This window comes from Dama dama, chromosome 5 (assembly GCF_033118175.1).
Source record: "Dama dama isolate Ldn47 chromosome 5, ASM3311817v1, whole genome shotgun sequence".
NCBI classification, from domain to species: Eukaryota; Metazoa; Chordata; class Mammalia; order Artiodactyla; family Cervidae; genus Dama; species Dama dama.
The window spans coordinates 94,286,683-94,310,221 of record NC_083685.1 but is presented as its reverse complement, the minus strand read 5'-3'; the positions used below and the strand labels follow the sequence as shown (position 1 = coordinate 94,310,221).

Sequence of the window (23,539 nt, the reverse complement as noted above, 5' to 3'; positions counted from 1 at the left end):
ACACAGGGTTTTTCTTTTCAGTAGGGAAAGAACATTTCGGTTTTAAATGAAAATTACTTCAAATGAAGTGTGTGATTTTAAAAGCTGAGAAATAGATTTTGGGATTTGGGGGTTGGACGTAAGTATTATATACTTGGCCTCAAGGTGGCCAGAACAAGGACAAAAAGATTTTCTTTACGTACTTAAAATTACATGAGACATGCTAGGCAGGGCCTGCGATCTGGGTGAAAGATCTTGGCTGGTTTCCTTGTCCCAGGACTGGCACAGTGCGGGCTTCCAAGCTGGGGTAGTGGCTTCGTCTGAAACAGAAATAGCAGCTGCTCTATTTATATGGTCTTGAATCTCAGAGGTTACTCTTACACATCAGTATTTTTCATTGGAGGAATTTTACAGAATATTTGAAATGCTCTGGTATTCAATATTTTTTTTAACTGTGAATTTTGAAGCAGAGGAGAAGGCGTCTGAGGAGGAGCCAAGACGTGGGGCTTATTTTTAGATTCTCATCCTCTGATTTTCTTCCCTGAAATTACTCAGTTTGGGGGACAGAGATGAAGTGGAGAGAGTAGACATGTTCCAGGTTATTGGAGCCTCAAGTGTGTGGGTCCATCAGTCGTGTCCATATCTTTGTGACCCCATGGATTGTAGCCTGCCAGGCTCCTCTGGTCATGGGATTCTCTAGGCAAGAATATTGGAGTGGGTAGCCATTCCCTTCTCCAGAGGATCTACCTGACCCAGAGAATGAACCTGGGTCTCCTGTATTGCAGGGGGATTCTTTACCATCTGAGCCCGTAAAGAAGTCCTATTGGAACCTAAACAACCAGAAAATCCACTCTGACTCAGTTATCTGGTAACAGATTCGTGTGGGGAATTTAATTGTTTTTTTTGAGTATAGTTGCATTACAAGTTGTGTTAGTTTCACCAGTGCAACAATGTGAATCAGCCATGAATATACATATATCCCCTCCCTCTTGAAACTCCTTCCTGCCCCCACCCCCACATCCCACCCCTTTAGGTCATCACAGTCCTGTGGGATTTTCGAGGTGAAATTTTAACGATATTAACCGTGAACTTTAATTTTGAATGGCACAAAATCATTCAGCTTTTAGATAACTTGGCTGTTGGTTAGTTAATCTGACTAGATGCAAACTAAGGAGTGTGGGCCACGCAGTCCACTCCTGGCCCATTTCTCTGCTGTGTGCACCAGCTTACTTGGGTGGGCAGAATCTTGGCCCGTGTGTCCCTGATGGGCTGGGTCAGGGTCAGATGAGTCAAAGAGGCAGCCTTGCAATCTGCAGCAGCCCCTGCACTCTCAGATGACCCAGGGAGCTGCCCAATGCTCCAAGCTGTAGTGGTCAGACCAGGTTCAGGTGTGAGCAGGGGAGGAAGGGGCTAGGCATGTTTCTTGCAGAAGGGAAGATTTAGGGGGATTATCACAGAGGCAGGAGGACCAGATGTGTTGTAGATGAACAGAACTAGTGCCCAAAAGTTGGAAGCTTCAGGGAAAACGCTTATGGTTCAATATAGTCCAACAACTTCTTCAGATGTTATGTTTTGTTTCTTTTTAAATTTTTTTGGCCACACCCCCCAGAGTATTTGCAACCCACACTCCCTGCATTGGAAGCATGGGGTTTTAAACACTGGACCTCCAGGGAAGTTGTGATACTGGGGATATTTAAGCAGAAGCTGGTTGAGCATATATTAGGGATATTGTTAAAGATCATCATCAGATGAACTTGAAGCTCCTTTTAGCCTGGAGGGTAGCATCCTGTTATCTGGAATTACCTTCTTGCCTTTATCCTGAACAGACAGATGTCTTGGTTTGAAGGGCAGCAACTTGGATCCATGGCTCCACCCTCTACTCTGGGCAGCTGGGAATTCAGAATTGTTTTGGTTTGGGTATGCATGGATAAAACTGTGTAACTCTTCACTTCCCACTTGAGCAAAAGCTGGGAGGTTAGACAGACAGAAGTCAATAACTGGATCTTTGTTTTCTTATGCATATGGAGGCCTGTCTATGGATCTGGATGGAATTTGTTGGCAGGACCATTTTCTATACAGAATCTTCCTCCTGACAGTGGTGTCCACCAAAGGCTTTTATCCTAGATGGTCTCAACCTAGGCAGATTTACCAAGGAAGGTGATGAGTCAGAGCATTGGTTTAAAAGGACTAGTTCTCTTATTTCACACCTGGAGACCAAAGCTCTGAAAGGAAAGTGGACTTGTTCAAAGTCATGCAGGAGATTGTATCAGAGCTGCTGAAGCTGGAATGTTCTGATTCTGGACCACAGATGTCCTTCTGTGATATTTTAGTTTTTTGGCACAGTTCTTTGGTAAATTTGATTCTGCCTTTGTGGTTGGCATGTATCAGGAGATTAGGTTTTTGCTCAGATAATTCATGCTGGCAGTCTGCATTGTCCCTGTGATTCCCTATGATGGGTTTTTAAATTCAAATGTGTGCATACAGATGTGCACAAAACCACACATACACACACTGCACCACACTGAATCCATAAGTGTATCAGGATATCTTAAGTGATTCACATTTCACTAATTTAAGGGGAAAGCATTTTCCAACAATGGAATCTCACATGTTCAGATAATAGTTGTGGCTGGAAATTTTCCTTTAGCTAAATTCTGCCTCAGGAAGAATCCATTATTCTAGAAATTAAGTTATGTATCTGTTTGGAGTAAAAAAGGTGTTAACCTTCCTCCCTGGGTGGGGGATGGGATAAGGAGTTCAAGGCTGTACTGTGAAGTCACTAAGCTCTTAGAGGGCTCCTGCCCTGGAGCCCAGTGTTACTGACCTTCTTTTCCTTCCACAAGGCCTGGTGGGCTAAGTCCTTTGGCTCTGGGTGGGGGCCATATAGATGGACCGTCATGTGGGCCTGTAAGCCATACTTGATCTCTGCATCGATTTACCTTTTTTTTTAAACTGTGATCTTGGTCCCAAACATAGAATTGTTACCTTGTTCTCACTGAATGTGCCTAATCTTTGCAAATTCCATTTACATCCTTATTTTTAGTGTTATGTGTGTGTGAAACTCTATGTGCAAGAGAGAAGTCATAAATGGAGTAAGAACATTTTAATGTCATTGAAGAAATGTTTTAATGATTTCTAATAAATATTTATTTTGCCTTGTTATGATCATGTTTTATCTTTGTCTTAGGAGGGCCACTATGATGACTGAAATCTTAGGGTGTTGCTTAACATGAATGGATAAAGGAAAGGCCACTTTTTGGACTTAAAAGAATCAATTATTGGTCCCAGCTCAGCATGCTAAGACATACCACCTTTGTGCAAATGTGTACATCTCAAAGTACATCACATCCAGTACTCCATCTAAACCACTCAATAACTGGGAGGAATTTGAGTAAAATGAGACCTAGAGATTTGAAGCGACATGAGCAACGGGTCACAGCCTGAAAATGTTACAGGTTCAGGTCATGTGACCTCAAGCAGGGGGGTCCATCCATCATGCTTGCTGGCTCTTCACTTCGCATGCATATGAACTCATGGCTCCACTTGGAGACCAGGAAGTAGAACTCCCTCCTATTTACCTCACAGAACCTTTATGAGGAGGCAATAAGGGAATGGATAGGAAAGAGCTGATATTATTACTATCATTATTGCCCAATGTATATGTACATGCATTTTTTTCATTCTTTTGAGTTATTTTGAAAGAATGGCAGTTCTCAACTTGAATGCCAAGATGCTGCTGTGTCTTGAAGGGTTGTAGAACTTGCAAACAATTTATTAATAAGCAATGTGCTCCATTTGGTCAGTTACTTCATCCAAACGATTCCCAAAATAACACCCTTCACTGGGCTATATTTTCCTGACTGGCAAGGAAGTGGGAGTTGTACATAATCCACATGCTAGTTCAAACAGGCTTCAGTCTATAATCTAGGAATGTGCCATCCATGGGAACATTCTGGGTAGATGGATAGAGAAAGTGTGGGTGCCCCTGTCATAGGATGTATTCTGAAAGTGGGATGCCTAGGTCAGTGAGGATGAAGTTTTATGACTTTTGATATCATGAAAAATTACCTTCCAAAATATATTTTGCAATTTTTTCAGCCTTTGATATTGTACAATTACCTATTTATAAAGTGCTTTCATTAATATTGGTTATCTTAATCCACAATTCTGTAGATGGTTTGATGAGTATTCTATTGTCATTCAACAGAACAGAGAAAATTGAGACTTGGGGAATTTGAGACTTGGAGAGAGAGAGAATGGCAGGTTGACGTCACAGTGCTTTTTCGTGGGCCAAGGATCCAGGTTTTCTGAGGTGTGCTGGTACATGCTAGTCCAGTAGTGTCAATGAGCTTGTATAACGGGGTGGGTTAGCCTACCCTGAGTCACATTAAAACAAATTTGTCTGGTTGCACTGGGTCTTAGTTGTGGTACACAGGGATCTTTTAGATGTAGCATGTGGGATCTAGTTCCTAGATGAGGGATCAAACTGGGGTCCCCTGCATTGGGAGTGTGGAGTCTTAGCCCCTGGACCACTAAGGAAGTCCTTGAACCACATTTAAGAATAAGTATCAGGACTTCCCTGATGGTGGTCCAGTTGTTGAGGATCTGCCTTCTGGTGCAGGGGATACAGATTTGATCCCTGGTCAGGGAACTAAGATCCCACATGCCCTGGGGCAGCTGAACCTGTGCACCATAGATGGAGAGAAGCAAAGACCCTAAGGTAGTAGGGTGAACTTGAGGATGGAGAAGTCTGTGAGGCCAAATTGCTAGGAACAGGGCTGGAGAGGCAGGCAGAGGCCAGAGCGCACAGGACTTGTCCAGCTGTGGGGGAGGCGTTGAGATTTCATATTGAGGGTTAGGGGAACCATTTACAGGTTTCACACAAGGGTATTACTGGATATGAACACTTCCTTTTACCCTCATAGGGTGACAGACTTAAAAGGGTGTATTTTTCCACCTGCCATCATTTGGGACATACTAACAATCTGGAGTGTGGAATGAGAGATTCCACCCGAGAGTGAGGAGATACTCGGGAAGTGACTGGGAAAGAAGGGAAGAAGGCAAAGAGAAGGCAGAGACACTGGTGGAACATGAAGACGTTTCAGTAGAGAAGGAATGTTTGAGCACACTCATTTACTCAGTTAAACTCACAGGACGCTTACTAGACTGCAGGTACTGAAAAAGACACTGGTAATATCCTCGAGATGGGACAGAAGCAGAGAGGGGCAGAGGGGCAAGTCAAGAGAGATTTTATAGGTGAAATGAGAACTGAGTTGCATTTTGAAGAAAAAATAGGAATTCAATAAGGTTAGGTCTGGTGTGGGTGTCAGGGATGGAGGAAGAGAAGGGAAGGAAGGAAATTCTAGGTGGAAGGGCCAGACTCTGCAAAGACACACAGGAATAAAACAACACATAGCCACATGGAACAGAGAAGAGCTAAAGGCAGATGAGTCTAGAGAGGTTGTGGGGAGGGTGGGACAGATCATAAAGGGCTTTTTGTGTTAGGAAAGTCAACTTGAATAATTTATTATTCTGTGCCAGGCACTGTGGTAAGTACTTGTATGCATTAGCCCGCTTAATCCTCACAAAAATCTCATGAAAGGGACACTATTATTATGAACATTCCTATTTTATAAAAGGTAAAACCGAGTCTGTAGACTGTTAGAAATAGTCAAAATGAAATTGAAAAGTGGCTAAAGTCACACAGCAATATGTTATAGATTAAAAAAAATAACATCTAATTAGAAACTCTAAAGACTATAAATATTGAGTCAAAGAAACTTAGGCTTGATAGAAAGAATCCATACAAAAACTGAAACCACAAGTGGCCTAAACTGCACATTGTAAATTTTGTAACTAACTAAAATTTGATGGGAAAATAAAGTATTTTTCCCAAAGTATATATATATATGGAAAAATTGACCTAGAAAAATTGAACTTGTGCATAGGACACAGTGGGAAAAGGAAGCTTGGTAAAGCTTGTTATATACAAAAGCCAATTGATAAAAAAATTTTTTTTTACTAAAGAATTCAGAAAGAGGAGAGTCTATTCCAAAGAAAATAATTTTGGTAAAGTGCAAAAATAAATGCTGAAAGTTTCAAAGCAGTTTAATTGTGTGCTATAGAGCACTGAATATGGAAGGAAATTGGCTTAATGGGATTTGTTTTATAATCTTAATGAAATTTTATATAATCTTAATGAAATTATAGATATAGACATATACATGTTACAGATAATGACAATATTAGTATGATTTTGTAAATATATTTGAAACTGTAAACATGGGTACCTTGGGGTCCAAATCATGGGATAAAATGTTCTTTACTTGGCTGCCATGGCCTAAGAAAGGGGGGAGGGGAGGCTCTTGCAAGGATTGGAGAGGGAGGGAGGTGGAAAATTAGAGCAAGGACCTTTGAGGAGAAGAATCTTGAGAGTGGAGGATTTGGGCATTTAGGACAGGAGGGAATGTCTTAAAAGAATGCATTTGTGAAACAGAGATGGGTTTGGGCCGCATTTCTACTAGTGTCCACTGCCCTCAGCTCTGTCTTTACCACCTACACAGCTGGAGCCCAAAGACTTTCTTATACATTGGTTAGGAAGAAGGACAAATGAGTTCTTTCAAAGTAAGAAGGGACAGCCAGGAAGGACATGCCTTGCAAGTTGGGAAAGAACATGAGCTTCTGGGGGAGTTTGTGAGAGGTCTGAAGGAGGCTCCTGGCTTCCTGGGGTCAGCACAGAACAAGTGGGTGTGCCCGAGCACAAAGCTTTGTGATGCTATGTGTGGGTGACTCTCAGTGGACAAAGGACTATTCAGAGTTTCTTGATTTATTCATAATGTCACCTTTACAATCAGCCCCCATTTCTCATTCACATTTCACCATCATAAGAGCATTTAAAAATCTACATATATCACAACTGCTGCTGATTGACTTTAATACTTTAGCATTAATTCAAATGTGAAAAATTTAAAATACTGAGCCTGTGCTATTAGTTTCTAGTAGTATTTTTATATTACTTAAAAGCATACAATATTTAACTCTATACTCAAGTTAATAGTTTTTTGTATATAGTATCTGTGCTGCGCTGTACTGAGTCACTCAGTTGTGTCCGATCCTGCAATCCCATGGACTATTTTGATGTTAAAATTTGAATTGTAAGGCTGTTTACTAAGAACGCTAAACTATCAAAGTGTAAGGTATATAAAGCTATAGAGAAATAAGAAATGCACTTCTTTGAATAGGCTACATACATAAAGTATGATATCTTCAAAAGACATTCATTAATACATTCATTCATTCAAGAAATTTACCTGAATGTCCACTGTGTGCAAGCCACCAGGCTAGGAGCTGTGGAAATGATGATGAGTAAGGCACAATCCTGCTCTTCAGGAGCTTATAAACTAGCAGAATTTTTCAAGGTACTCTCTAACAATGAGCTACAAGTGGTTTCTAATGTAGACAGGAGCGAATACTTTTTGCATTGAGTGTTAGTTTAGTTGTCTTTGCAAAAGCTTCTTTCTTCTCATAATATGCGGCCTCATTTACAAACACTGGGTACACGGTTTGGTCTCCGCCCAATGAAATGGTCTTTCCATCAAGAGTTAAAAACACAGGATCCTCAGGGTGCAAGGGTTTCCAATCTTGATCCTTTCAGGAAACAACATACATAAATTACATTTGGTTTTTTTCCTACTTTACAAATTGTAAAATGGAAAAGAATAGGAAAAAGGACATACATGTATATATATCTCTCTCTATATATTAATATATATAACTGAATCACTTTGCTGTAGACCAGAACATTGTAACAACAACATTGTAAATCAACTACATGTAGTAGTAGTGTTAGTTGCTTAGCCGTGTCTGACTCTTTGCGACCCCACGGACTGTAGCCCACCAGGCTCCTCTGTCCACGGGATTTTCCAGGCAAGAATACTGGAGTGGGTTGCCATTCCCTTCTCCAGAGGATCTTCCAGACCCAGGGATCAAACCAGGTCTCCTGCATTGCAGGCAGATTCTTTATAGTATGACCTACAGGGAAGTCCCGTCAAAAAATCAACTATACTTCAATAAAAAATAAATTTAAAAATTCTTATGTCAGGCTCTAGACAACCAAAATGACAGCACTATCTTCTTTTAAAAGAGACAAGTTAGAGGTACGTGACTAAACTGAGATTGAGCAGTTTGTTTTGGCAGCAGTTTTAAGAGTTCCCCTTTTTATTTTTATAACTGACACATGATTACAGCCTGCCTTGGTATCAAGTTCACCTTGAATGTTGCTGAAGAGGTTTATAGTATCAAAAACCAAAACTATATGTACATGTTGTTAAGTGCAAATTTTATCTCTTGCTAGTTGAAGTTAAATTCCACTCAGCAAAATTTAGGAAATATTCATTTAGAGTCTTCTGTATATAGACATTCTACTGCTGGGGATAAAAAATGAGTGACCTTGTGCCTGCATGCTAGATGGCTCTATTCTGGTGGGGATTGGTGGGAGAAGGTGGGGATGGGCTGGGAAAAGCCTGGGAAAAGCACAAGATAGGTGAATATTTCCTATATGTGTTCCCACATTATGATAACAACTGAATCATTTAAGAGGTTCGAAATCTTTATCTTTCTGTCCTTTAAAACACTGCCTCAGGCTCCTTCAAGTTTCCACCTGGATCCCACTAAGGCACAAAGCTGGATCTGCTCCACTAGTCTGTATTTTGGGGCAGGCTGCTTTATTAAGTTGTAAGTGTGAGTGAATATCATTAGGGTCATTAAATAGCAGTTTGAACTGGATCAGTGGTTTCCCACTCTAATTACCCGGGCCAATAAGATCAGATTATCCCAGAGAGGGGACCTGGCGTTGTTATTTTCTAAAAGGTGCTGGAGGCAATGTGCCTCCAGGGTTGAATGTACCAGGCTAGACAATCCATTGGTTCTCTTCCATTTCTGAGGTCTGCTAGTGTGTGGGGAGATGGATGTTTTAGATTTTTAGAATCTTTGCTCTTCTCTGCTTTTACCTCTGCCTCTTCCAGATTTAAACTTCCTATTCTTTCCTATGAGCCTTTTCTTCCCCTTCATTACACCATTATTGATCAAACCAGACAAAGAGCAGAAAGATATTGGGGTCTTGAGGGGTCAGGGGAAAAAGGCGGAAAACATTCCAAAGGAGGAGGTTCTGATTGCTTTGCTCTTTTACAGTAGTGATCACAGGGAGGTGGTAGCAGCGTGGCCAACTGCAAAGAGCCTTCGTTCTGGATCTGCCATCAATAACTACGGGACTGTGGGAAGGATCTAATTTCTGAGCCTCCATTTTCTTATATTAAAATAGATATAATAATTCTTACCCATTGCACTTAAAGCAGGAATTTCATGTTCTCTGACCTCCATCCACACCTCATTATTCTGTTATAGCATCTGGTTATCTTCATTTCAAGACCACAGTTTAGACTTTAGTATATCTAGACTGTAAGTTCCATGTGAATATAAACCATATTCATTGATGTACAGCACAGGATTTGTAGAGCCAGCACAGGATTTACTCCATAAATATTTATTCAGCAATGATCTGAATACCTTATCTAGACTGCAGTGTTTTTGAGAACATCTACTGAGGAACTCACATATGTAAAATGTTTAATGTTTAATGTTTACGTGTTAGTCGCTCATTCATGTCCAACTCTTTGCAACCCCATGGACTGTAGCCAGCCAGGCTCCTCTGTCCATGGGCAAGAATACTGGAGTTGGTAGCCATTTCCTTCTCTAGGGCATCTTGCCAGACCAGGGACTGAACCAGGGTTTCCTGCATTGCAAGCAGATTCTTTACTGTCTGAGTCACCATGGACTGTAAAGTTCTACTCAAAGCTGCGAGCACGCTCAGTTGTGTCTGACTCTTTGCAAACCCATGGACTGTAGCCTGCCAGGCTTCTCTGTCCATGAGATTTCCCTGGCAAGAATACTAGAGTGGGTTCCCATTTTCTCTTCCAGGGGATCTTCCCAACCCAGAGATTGAACCCATATCTCCTGTGTCTCCTGCATTGGCAGGTGGATTCTTTACCACTGAGTCACCTGGGAATCTCTCCACTCAAAGGTAGGGCATCATTATTTTGAATATTTAGAAGAAGTAGTAACCATTACCTGCAGCTTAGGGTGGATAACAGCAGCAATTTCTCCACTTTCATTCCTGGGATAATCAACTTTCTCCATTATTTTATAGACTTCAATAGCACAGGGAGGAAATTCTTTTCCTGTGGCAAAATAAATAAATAAATAAATATAACTAGCAACTAAAAAACAAAACAAAACAAAAAATTCCTGATAAAAGGGAAGTTGATACTTAAAAAAGGAAGAACAACCAAAAACTGAAATCAGACAGTTACAGGGAGAACACTATCTTTTTTGCTTTTAAACCATTTTATTGTGAAATTTAACACTCAGAAAGTACATAAAACACAATTTCACCCAGAAGTGAAATTGCTGGGATCATATGGTAATCCTATTTTTAATTTTTTGAGGAACTTCTATGCTGTTTTCCATAGAGGTTGCAACGACTTAAGATTCCCACCAGTAGTACACAAGAGTTCCCTTTTCTCCATATCTTCAAACATAACTTACTTCTTGTTTTTTGATAATAGCCATTCTAAAAGGAGCAAGGTGATATCTTATTAAGGCTTTTTATAATTTATTTTTTAATGTTTTATTGGAGTATAGTTGCCTTTCAATGTTGTGTTTCTGCTGCACAATGAAGTGAATCAGCTATACACATACAAATAACCCTGGTCTCTTAGCACTCTCTCCCACCCCACTGCCCCATCTGGCCTATCTAGGTCACCAGAGAGCTCTGAGCTGAGCTCCCTGAGCTATACCATAGGCTCCCACCAGCTATCTGTTTTACACATGGTAGTGTACATACATCAATCCCCATCTCCCATTTCATCCTACCCCCTTCCCCTCTCATTGTGGTTTTGATTTTAATTTCCCTGGTGACTAATGATGTAGAACATTTTTTCATGTGTCTGTTGGCCATCTGTATGTCTTCTCTGGAAAAATGTCTATTTAGATCTTCTGCTCATTTTTAAATATATATATATATATATTTACTATTGGGTTGTATGGGTTCTTTATATATTTTGAATATTAGTGCGTTATCAGATATGTAATTTCCAAGTATTTTCTCCCATTCAGTAGATTGTATTTTCACTCTGTTGATGGTTTCCTTTGCTGGGCAGAAGCTTTTAGTCTGACGTAGTCTCATTTATTTTTGCCTTTGTTGCTTCTAATTTTGGTGTCAGATTCAAAAAATTGCCAAGACCTATACCTATTTCAGGAAGCTCACTGCCTATGTTTTCTTCTATACGTTTTATAGCTTCAGTTCTTATGTTCAAGTCTTTAATCCATTTTGAGTTAATTTTTGTGTATGGTCTTTAAGATAGTGGTCATTTCACTCTTCCACACATAGCTGTCCAATTTCCCCAATACTCCTTATTGAAGAGACTGCCCCTTCTCCACTGTAGATTCTTTGCTCCTTTGTTGTATATTAATTGACCATATATACACGGGTTTATTTCTGGGCTCTCCACTCCATTCCATTGATCTGTGTGCCTGTTTTTATGCCAACACTATATGGCTTAATTACAACAGCTTTGTAATATGAAGTTGGGGGCTTCAGCTGGTAAAGAATCCACCTACAATGTGGGAGACCTGGGTTCAATCCCTGAGTTGGGAAGATCCCCTGGAGAAGGGAACGGTTACCCACTCCAGTATTCTGGCCTGGATAATTCCATGGATTGTATAGTCCAAGGAGGTCACAAAGAGACAGACACGACTGAGTGACTTTCACTTTGAAGTCAGAAGTGTGATGCCTCTGGCTTTGTTCCTCTTTCTCAAGATTGCTTTGGCTATTCAGGGTCTTATATGGCTCCGTAAAATTTTAGTTAAGGATGTTCCCAACAACACTAAACCAAAGGATGTTCTTGAATGGTTCCTACCAGCACAGGGTCCACAAGTACACAGAGGTAGGACAGAGGTGGAAAGCAGAACTTACAAAGTCAGTGCAGGGGAGAGAGAGGCTAGGAATGAGAGTCAGGACACCTGTGCTCCAATCTCCCAGCTGTGTCAACTTGAGCAAGATGCTTAACTTCTCGATGCGCACTTTCTTTACCTGTCAGATGAAGGTTTCACATCAGTTTATCTTGGAGGGCCCCTTCCAGCTCTGACATCCTGTGATTGTGTAACTTCAGGAGGACGTTCAGCAGGTTAGAAGACTTCACCATTGTGCTCCTCCTCTTAACTAAGTATGTTAAACATCTGGGCAGCTCTTGAACAGTGAGATATTGGGATATAGCCAGTCTGCTCATAGTGGAGTCAAACTTACAATGCTGTAGCGACATTAAACAACCCAGTGCCCAGAAACTTGGAAAAGGGGTAGTTTATGTTTATACCAGGCAACCTCTGAATAAACAGGATGAACTTTCATCCAGCATAGAGCCCACAGTGTGCTATGGTTGCAATCCAAAGGAAAATCTGCCTTTCCCCTTAGTGCAGAAAGTGCAGCCAGGGTGGAATTCAGATATCCTGCCATCACTTCTGTACCAGTTTGCTTCTGCTGCTTAATATGTTATGCCAGAACTTTGTGGCATAAAACCACCCTCTAGTTTAGCTCATGACTCTGTGGTTTGGTTGGGCAGTCCCTCTGGTCTAGGCTGGACCGGCTGATTTCTAATCGGCTTGCTCGTGCATTGTGGTGAGCTGGCAGGTCAGCAGGATGTTGGATGATCTAAGATGACTTTGCTCTCACATCTGGGCATTTGATGGGTCCTCAGCTGGAGCTGCAGAACTATTGGCTGGGAGGTCTCAGTCTTCAGCCTCATGGTCTTCTATCATCCAGCAGGCTAGGTGAACTGATTCACAAAATGACAGTGCAAGGTTCCTAAGAGCTTCGAGACAGCAAGCCCTGATGTGCAAGTTCTTTTCAAATCTCTTCTGTGGTATAAGACATGTTGGATCTGGCCAAGCTAGATCCAGGGGGCAGGAAAATAGACTCTATCTCTAGCTAGGACATGAAAGCAGGGAAGGGAAGAATCTGTGGCCATTTTTACAATTTACCAAATTTTCCAAGATGAAGACGGAAACATCAGATGTCATTTCTTTAAACCAGAAGGTCCATTGGGAGGAAAGAAGAAAGTGGTAGAACACAAAGGAACATGTTTTTGCTATTTAGAATCTCAGAGCTGGAACGACTCTCAAATGCTTAACTTCCATTGATGCTTGAGTATTCCGTGTATCTTTCTGGCTAAGTGGTCATCTTGCTCTTGCTTGAACAGCCTCACAAAGTATGGTCTGCTCCACTGTTGGTCAGCTTTGTTAATTAGAAATTTCTGTCCTTAGATAACATTATTGCACAGATTCTATTCTGCCCTCTGAGTCACAGAAAACTTGTCTAATTCCTTTCCAATGTAACACTTCTGAAACTCTAAAATAAAATTGGCCTTAAGACTCCTTTTTGCCAGCCTAAGTGCCTTTAATTTTATCAACCAGCACTCAAATATTGTCACATACATGAGGATACATGTGAATGTACTCTGTAAACTGAACTTCTATGTGCATCCTTGGAATTATTTTTATTATGGTTTTCAAACTCTTCAACATTCTCGATCATCTCCTTAGCTAACCTCTACTATAAGATGTTTCTCCTGAAGTATGTATTCAGAATTTATTCACAGGTCTCCAAGCGTTTATCCAAGGCAGAAAAGAGATTATTTTCCCAATCTAATGGGAGAAAATGCTTTTGTATTTTAATTTGCATTTCTCTGACTACTAGTGATATTGGACATCTTTTCATCTGTTTATTGGACATCTGTATTTCTTGGTATTTCTTTGCTTTTTAAAATGGACATTAATAGGAAAATGAGGATTTCATTTGTGAAACTTTATTTGGTAGCTGCTTTTCTTGAATGTGTCTACACTGGTCATTGAAGAATGGCTGAGATGATTAATTTTTTTTTAAAAAACAACAATATCACAAACTTGGCAAATTTGACCTAGGTCCCATTGGTATTTCAATGTTTAGTGGTTTAAGTCATTATGTGTACTCCATCTCATCTTCCTTTCCTGATTTATTTGCACACACACAAGCTAACAAAGAAACAATTTCTGCCTACTACTTACCTTCATTGAAATTATGTATAAAATCAAGAGCATGTTTAATCATTTTTCTCATTTGATCTAGAATATCAGCTCTCAGAACCCCCTGAGGCTGGGGACCAACTTCTATACCTAGGTACAGAAGAGGAGATAGTCACATTTACATGTGTTAGTATATAAGATTGAGCATTTTCATAATCAAGATCTAGAATCACATCATTAAAAATATTTAAAAAGGCAGACCATGTAGCATAATGGAAAATATGTGAGACATAATATTAGGCAATAAATAAAGCAGAACATTTACAAGTTACAGGCATGGTAAATAAAGACTGGGAGAGAACATAAGAAAATCAAAGAGTTGTGTTATAGTAGTAAGGTCTTGTGGGTCTTTTTTTCCTCTAAATTTCCTTCAGTGTTGTCAAAATTTTAAAAAACCATAATATAGTAAAAGGAGCAGACTTTATCATAGACACAGCTTGTAGGAGAAAACACATCTATTTAGTAATAGAAAGCTAAACTAAACAAGCCATGGATTTAAGTCAAACGGCAATCTATGTGATCCTGGAGCAATATTCTTGTCTTTAACATAACAACCCAATCTGCCATGATAGTCAATGGTTTTCATTTTCTGTGGAAAAAATCTGTATTCATTTCTTCTCATCCCAATAAAATTAATTCCCGTACCATCAGGTCTACTTCCTGTGGCTGTCAAGCATTGTTCTATAAATCTACAAAATATTTTTCTCTAAACTACTTATCTAGTCCTTTCCTTCCTGTCCAAGTCTCCCACACTGTTATCATTACAATCATCACCTTATTCATTTATAAAACTATTTACCAATATAACATCATCCAATCCTTTCCATCAATTCATATACATTCTTTTCCACCTATTCTGTTTTCACGCACTTCTGTTATTTCCCCATTCACAAAATCTTACTGTATTCTCTTTTATCTTCATTTTTCACTTTTGTGTTTAGCTTTTCTGGATATGTTTGGGCATATATTTAAGAATATAGTCTAAGTGTGGCTAAGGTATGCATCGATGCATAAATGATTTGTAAATATGTGAAAATGTGTTCGTGGATATGTCTGTATGCATCCTGTACAAGGTATTATTGCTTCCCTACCCAAAATTCATCCCATCTACTCCTTGCTGACAGAGTCCTGATTTCAGTTGGGTTTCCAACTCAGGGGTAAACGCAGAACAGTTTTGCTCAATCACAGTACTCCATTGGCCCTAGTAATTAATTGAAGAATGCACATATGACTCAGTTCTGAATAACTGGCCATAACGGAAGGTCCACAGGGGAGTTCCTGGGAGTCTCCTTTCTTCCACCAGATACTGCCATGTTGGCATATGATGCTTGAAATTACAGTGCACATCTTGTGCCACGTAAAGTCATGTTTTGTTGTTTAGTCACTAAGTCATGTCCGACTCTTTTGAGACCCCAGAAAACTATGGCCTGCCAGGGGATTTCTCAGGCAAGAACACTGGAGTGGGTTGCTATTTCCTTCTCCAGAGGACCTTCCTAACCCAGGGATTGAACTCGTGACTCCTACATTGGCAGGTGGATTCTTTACCGCTGAGCCACCAGGGATGCCCATCTAAAGTCACAGAAGTATTACAAAATACTGAGCTGGAGAGAGTGTCTCTCTGATCTTAAGTGTCCCCTCTGCCCATGACTGGATGATATAAAAATATCCCAAATAATCTAGTAAAGTAGGTATAATAGTTCTAATTGCTCTATTTTCAGAGGAGTGGGATTTTTTTTTTTTTTTTGGCTACATTACATGCAGGATCTTAATTCCCCAACCAGGGATCAAACCCAGGCACTCTGCAGTAGAAGGGCAGAGTCTCAACCACTGAATCACCAGGGAAGTCCCTGGATCTATTTTTAAGAGCCAAATATATCAATAGATATTCATTCTAAGAGCAACATTGCCCATAAATGAAATAAAGCAAGGACTGGAAATCTTATGCTTTATTTGGCGTCATAGATCTTTATCCTTTATTTTTAAGCACTTGATTTGTTTCAAATAATTACCTACACTTGGTCATTTAGCTTGCCTCAACTGATGCCTTGATTATGCACCAAAATCATCAAAAGCAAATAACCAAGATAACTTTAAATCTACTTCTAAGTTGTGTTGCTGTTGTTCAGTCGCTAAGTCATGTCCAACTCTTTGTGACCCCATGGACTGCAGGACAACAGCAGTCTTAAGGATTACAGTGTGGTCTGCAAACAATTATGCTAGTACGTCACTCAGGAATGAGAATGGAATGTAGAAAAAAGAGACTGTCGGAGAAGGTGTATGACAGTGCAAGCCTGTGTGCTGGAAGTTACCAAAAGGTAAAGACAAATTCACAGATCAGTAACTGACAGGGCATACAAGTGAATGGATAAGAAACACAGGTTATCAGAGACTCTACTGCAAAGCAGCTGCTAAGAGGGATGCTGGGAGAGAATTTTCCATGAGTCTTCTGTATTTCTGCAAGTCTTGCCAGCAAGATACTGACTGCCTTGGTTCCAGATTATTGTTTTAAGAATTTTGTACAGTGAATACCCTTCGAAGATAGGGCTGGTGTCTTGCTTGAGCAAAAAGCAGGTTGCTTACTATACATATAAAAGACTCAAATTCCTTTAGCTCAGGGCTTCTTTCTGGAATGTAGAAAGTTGGTCAATGAAAGTAAGGAAATCTGATATAGTTAGAGACAGCCTGGGGATAGTTTGCTTATTACTTGACAATTATAAGCCATAATGATAAGCAAAGTAGCTGCAAATAGTCTTTAAACTAGTTTTCTCAGAGTTTCGTCTCAGACATATTTTGTTTAGCTGTGACAGTGGGAAATGTGACTTACCAACAGGATACTTGGCTATAGAACGAGTGGTTGCATATTTGAGAGAAGGATGCTCAATGAGGTAAACATAGCAGGGTAATGGAGCCAAAGACGTCTGAAAAGAATATAAAACATGTTCTTATTAGGTAAAGACCATATGCCTTGTTCTCTTTGCTGTCAGAGTCAATAATGCCTTCAGTATGTTTAACTTCATCAACTAAGATTAGTAAGACAACTTTATGACACACATTCTAAACTCCAACCACATATAAAATTGGATTATATGTAACTTTCTGTATAAAATGTACATTAAACAATTCTCCAGAACCATGAACAAAGTTCATTTATATGAATAAATTCTTCTTCTGAATGGCTTTCATTATTTTTGTTTTCATCCCTGGTTACACTGAGTATTTAGCTTACTATGGGTCTCTTAAAGAATTCTGTTTCTACCCTTGTGGGCCAGGTCTCTACAGATGGCAAGTAACTCCCCCACTTATCTGAGTAATTCAAGACAGGCCTCTTGGTTTTGATGACAATGGCAGCATACAAAATATTCAGCTCTCCCTTCAATGAGCAACAAAGATACTGCATTATGATTTCCTACGAGAACTACTATCTAGTCAATGTCACTAATTCAAGGAAACAAAAATAATAGTTAATCCTTACTATCTGCTAAAAGCACTCAGCTAAATGCATTAAGATTTTTTTTTCTTATGTAAGGCTTATAATGGTCATATGGGGTAGCTGTTGTTATTATGCCAATTTTATAAAACAAGGAAAGCAAGGAAGTTGATTATCTTGTTCAAGGTTAGCAAGTGAGAAAATCAGGATTTGAACCCAGGTACTGGCTATATGGGTCACATACTTTTCATTAAATCATACTAGCTCATACTAGCTCTCCAGAACGAAGGCTATCCATTACATAGAAATAATCATACAGTTTATTATTTGTGTTTTGCTTGACAGTTATTTTCTAGCAGTTTTTCTTGTTATAGGCACTGGACTGCTGATTTTTTCATCTTGTAGATTTCTGAGCCTTAAGATGATTAGCTATATGAAGTACCGAAAGATCAGATGTTTGTTGGGGTATATGAATCAAACGGAGACAAAGACAGGGCTAAAGACAGTCAATCTTTTTATCATTGGTCTTTAGTCAACATTAAATGACTATCTTTTAAACTTCTTAAAACTGTAATTGAGCCACTTCAACCATTTTAACAGTTTGGTATTAATTTTACTGAAAAACCCATGATTACTGTCATAGTCTTAATAAAAGATTTAAAATTTTATAGATACAATGATTCATATGTTCTATTATTTTTTCATTATATTTATTATTTTGCTCATTTCTTCTCCTTTTCTTCTGCCTGTCACTGCTGCTTCTATTGTGGTGCTCCCCTCAGTCCCCCATTTCTCCTGGACTCTCCCTCCTCACCCTTTTCTGGTTGTTTCAACATCTATAACCAACTTAAAATTACAGGTCCTAGGCTAATTTGTAAATTAATAACATCGACATTACCTTAATATAATGAAACATCTGAATTAAAAAGTCATTCCTGGAATCTTCAAGAATAAGAGTGCACCCCATGTTAGAAGTAGTGTTGTGAAGGTCAAAAATAATGTCATAGGAATCTTCACTATCTTTTGGACCAAATAAATGATTTATTTCTTGAGCCTTTCTCACTTCATATGGCAAATCCTCTGACTTTTTTTTGCTGTTATTAGCAGAAAGAAAAAGATTAACAACACCTGTAGCTAAGATAACATAAATATACAATGAGAACACAGTATATAAGAAACTTGGCACCAAACCTTTAATACGAAAAACTTCTGAGGGAAGGGGAACTTTATTTGAAAATATTATAAATGAAAAATTACATTTTACCCTCTGTTTGATTCCAAGGAATGTTGCATTGACATGCTTGCAAATAATAGTTCATTTATGTGGCTGGTCACAGGAAGGACATTTCAAACAATTTATCATTTGACTTCAACTCTGAATGAAACTCATCCATTAATTTAATCAAGAGTCCCTTAGTAGTTAAGTGTACTGGGCTATAAAGAAGCTAGACCACCAAATGCACCTATTATTTTTTTACACTCTAGCTAATTCTAGTGCATAAGAATAGTCAAACTTAGGAGCTCACATCATCTTATTAGGGATTCTTAAGTGATTCTAGGACCCACTAGTGGTCCAGGGTCAAGGTTTACAGAGAAGAGTCTGGGAACCCTGTGATAATGCAAAACATTGCAGGTATATGCACATATGCATCATAGGATGAGGGTTGATATTTTTTTATTGAATTCTCAAATGAGTCTCTACCTGCTGTCCCCCACCTCCAAGCTCAATGGTTAGGATACATTTTTTCTTAATGTACATGATAATTTAAATTTATTTTTCTCATGAAAGCATTCAACAACATTTCTCTATAATTCCATTTATTTCTATCCTCTGACTATTTTTGTTAGCATCTTCAAAAGACCTACAGTTTGCACCTGAGTAATTCTTGCCCGGAATGCAATCAAGAAGTTGGAGCAGCAGTTTTTCAACTATGAAGAAAAGCAATGAAGACAAAAGCTGCATATTAAGGCTAGTGCAGTGGGAAGACTGGGGCTTCCCTAGTAGCTCAGCTGGTAAAGAATCCACCTGCAATGAAGGAGCCCCCAGTTCGATTCCTGGGTCGGGTCCCCTGTAGAAAGGATAGGCTACCCACTCCAGTATTCTTGGACTTCCCTGATAGCTCAGATGGTAAAGAATCTGCCTGCAATGTGGGAGACCTGGGTTTGATCTCTGGGTTGGGAAGATCCTCTGGAGGAGGGCATGGCAACCCACTCCAGTATTCTTGCCTTGAGAATCCCCATGGACAGAGGAGCATGGAGGGCTACAGCCTGTGGGATCACAAAGAGTTGGACACTGAGCGACTAAGCACAGCACAGTGAGAAGACAGAAGTCTGTGGCCTTTATGATATCACTGAGCTACTGTATCTGCCTGGACTGCCTACCTCTGGACTTATTATTTGTGGAAAAAAACCCCTTATTTGTTTAAGTCATTGTTTTCAGATTTCTATTGTAAGCAACCAGATTGTTCCTAAAGGCTACATGTGTATGTGTGTGTGGGCTAAGTCGCTTCAGACGTGTTCTTTGTGACCCTACGGACTGTAGCCCTCCAGGCTCCTCTGTCCAGAGGATTCTTCAAGCAAGAATACTGGAGTGGGTTGCCATGCCCTCCTCCAGGGGATCTTCCCAACCCAGGGATCAAACCTGCATCTCTTATGTCTCCTTCATTTGCAGGCGAGTTCTTTACCATGGATCCCCTGGTGGCTCAGTCAGAAGAGTCTGCCTGCAATGCGGGAGACCTGGGTTCAATCCCTGGATCGGGAAGATCCCCTGGAGGAGGAAATGGCTACCCACTCCAGTATTCTTGCCTGGAGAATTCCATGGACAGAAGAGCCTGGTGGGCTGCAGCCCATCACAAAGAGTTGGACATGACTGAGTGACTAACACTTTCTTTACCACTAGTGCCACCTGGAAAGCCCAAAAGCTACAAATGCACTTTAAAAGTTAATTAATGCCACAACTCCATAAGTTCCTCCCTCCTTGCCATAACTGATTTGCTTCTCCTTCTCCCCGACGTGAGTAAATGCCACCACCAGCTACTCAGGTGCTCAGAGTCAAGAAATGATGTCCTGAAAGATAATAAACATCTATTCAGTATTTGAATAATTGAAAGATTTAGTAACCCACTAGATGTAGGGAATAAAGAATGTGGAAGGTTCTAAGATGATTTCCACAAGTGATTTAGTGGGTAATGGTGACATCACTGAGATGAGGAATATAGGAAAAGCAGCACAGTTTAGGAGAAGGAGGATGGGAGAAGGTAAGTGACTAATCTATCCCATAAGTTTCCATAAATACCCTGAAAAAAACCTGTCCGGCCTCTGATAAGTGTTAAATATAAGAAGTAGAAATTGAGTTTAATTTTAAAGACTACTCTCATTGAAATGCAAGCCACTGAGTGGTCATAATAAGAAAACTCAATCTAGTCCATTTCAGAGTTATTTGGCAAGTTAACATGCCAACTAAAAGTTATTCTTCAACAAATCTTTAGTGGTAATGTAAGAGTTAGTTAATAGCTATTTTAGTTGAATAGATAAACCTTAATCATGTTGACATAATCTCAGTCATGAATGTAAAGCATGTTTGAATTTAAAATTTGTTAGTAAAAATATGGTTTGATATGTAAGCTATGACTAATGTATAATTGCCCCAGAAAATGTATTCCATAAAGTGAGGCAAATTTGTATAAATATAGTAACCATCTTTTGATCTGTGGTGAGATTAAAGTAACTCTTTAAACTCAAAACAGGATTTAATAGAAAATGAGTATATAAAACAGTGCTATATTAGTTGTTGCTGGGCATGACTTATATCTTAGCTTGTCATCTGTTAGCTCATTGAGAGCAGAAACCATTCTGTACATAACTTTGTATTCCCACAGGATCTGGCACAGTGCCCCATGAAGAGTAGGTGTTTAAAAATATTTTTATGTAAATGAAAGAAGTGGTAAAAAGCTTAGACGCCTATATATCTACAGGAGTAGCTCCAATGATGTAAACAAAGGCAAAAATAATAAGGACATAGAGCATTATGATTGTATACCCTATATGTAATGTATCATCAGCTATAATTTAAATTCAGAAAATCCAGGTCTCAGGGACCCACTACTTAAGGTAGTACATGTACTCCTCAGATCACAAAGCAGTCTAATGTTTTCTGATGATGGTTATTTATTCATGCTTTCATTAAACAAACATTAACTGAAACATTACATTTTTCTTAACTAGAATTTCATGCACTACCAAAACATAGTTGCAAAAAACACAGTAGTGAATCACCTAGAAAGCTAAAAAATACGTACCTAAGCATAGCAGTCAAATATTAATTTAATGCAAAAGACTTATTAAATCTGTTTCTTTAAAGACATGATTTAAAAATAAAAACTTTTCTTATTTGTTGTCCCAGTCTAGATAGAATATATTTTTAAAAATAAATCAGTTAAGAAGTGTCTGACGTTTAAAAAGTTTATAAAAGAGTACATGAATATCCAGTTCAGGTAATTAATTCATCATATAGTATGACTAAAAGTGAAAGTGACCTTATTCACAATAGCGATTCTATGTATGAACATGAATATCATATGTATATACATGTGCTTTCACACATACTACTTTTCACATACACACACAAACACACATGTGTGCATGTGCACACATACAACACAAAATATAGTCTTACCCAAGATTTTCAGGGTCAAAAACTCGATTCAGGTCACAGTCAATATATCTGGTGCACTTCTTCACTGCTCTTGGGTTGGTAATAAATGGTTTTACCTCCAGCCCTGTTCTCTGAATCTCAGTGCCGTTCTCCAGCCAGTGCTTAACTAGAAATATTCCTGTTAGTTCATTCCCATGAGTTCCTCCAAAGATAGCCACCTTTTTTATAGGGTCTTCAGCAATGTGACAAGAAGTCATTTTTGTCAAGTAGGTTTATCTGATTTCGGCAATTCAGAAGAGAGGAGATCAAAGAAAACTTAATTTCTTAAGCAAGGTTTAGAAATTTAAATCTAAATGAGACTTTAACCTAAGTGCAAAGTACAGACTTCTCTTGAGTGGAGTATATTTTAATTTTCTGTTACAAGTTCTGAGCTCTGTTTATTATAGGGATACTCCCTTCTTTAGCCCTGCCCTTTACCATATTTGGGTTAAAATATGCAGAGATCAACTAGAGATGCAGCTGTTTACTTTAACTTCTAACTCCCTCAAATGGTCACTAGACCTAAATGCAATAAGTTAGCATCTCACACTTAAGCGAAACTTTTGCTTTCTCTTTAGCCAGAATGTTTTCTACCAGTGTTTTCATGATTATTTGTGGTAGTAAAAATAGATTACACTTTTCTTATCCTCAAAAATATAAAATAAAAGACTGGCCCATAGTATGCATCTTATTATTCAATATTTATATTTCTGCTTAAAATCATTTCTTCTCTGAAATGAGTTTAGGCCCTATTTATCTTCTGAGGGAATCTGAATTTCAGCTCTATAAACAGCCAATGGCAGATCCTCAGAGAACTCCTCTGGAACCACTATCCTTTCTTTTTTTTTAATTTTCAGTACATTAAATTTATTCATAAAAAATCCTTAAAAATGTACACTTTTTCCTTTTTAACATAGTAAAACATAAAACCCTCAACTGAACTGACATTTATAATTCAAAATCAAATTAAGAGATTAAATACTTAAGAATCTTTTATTTTTTTTTTATTTATTTTTTTTTTAATTTTTTTTATTATTATTATTATTATTTTTTTCCAGTGGGTTTTGTCATACATTGATATGAATCAGCCATGGATTTACATGTATTCCCAATCCCGATCCCCCCTCCCACCTCCCTCTCCACCCGATTCCTCTGGGTCTTCCCAGTGCACCAGGCCGGAGCACTTGTCTCGTGCATCCCTCCTGGGCTGGTGATCTGTTTCACCATAGATAGTATACATGCTGTTCTTTTGAAATATCCCACCCTCA

General features: G+C 39.0%; 1 protein-coding gene across 3 annotated transcripts; it reads right to left on the bottom strand.

Annotated features, from left to right (window-relative positions):
- Nucleotides 1-188: 188 nt before the first annotated feature.
- On the bottom strand, nucleotides 189-22,646 carry ASPA (aspartoacylase). 3 transcript variants are annotated; one of them, XR_009692966.1, is made up of 7 exons: nucleotides 22,254-22,646; nucleotides 18,477-18,672; nucleotides 16,976-17,069; nucleotides 14,134-14,241; nucleotides 10,105-10,214; nucleotides 7,290-7,626; nucleotides 189-299 (listed from the first exon to the last, which is right to left on the bottom strand). XR_009692966.1 is itself a non-coding variant. In XM_061143122.1 (6 exons), exons 1-6 carry the CDS (start codon nucleotides 22,487-22,489, stop codon nucleotides 7,429-7,431), a joined length of 942 nt encoding a protein of 313 aa, XP_060999105.1. In that variant the 5' UTR covers nucleotides 22,490-22,646; the 3' UTR covers nucleotides 6,790-7,428. The 3 variants fall into 3 exon arrangements, 2 of the variants coding, with proteins under 2 accessions (XP_060999105.1, XP_060999106.1); XM_061143122.1 differs by lacking the exon at nucleotides 189-299 and having other exon boundaries at nucleotides 6,790-7,626; XM_061143123.1 differs by lacking the exons at nucleotides 189-299; nucleotides 14,134-14,241 and having other exon boundaries at nucleotides 6,790-7,626.
- Between the last annotated feature and the right edge of the window lie 893 nt (nucleotides 22,647-23,539).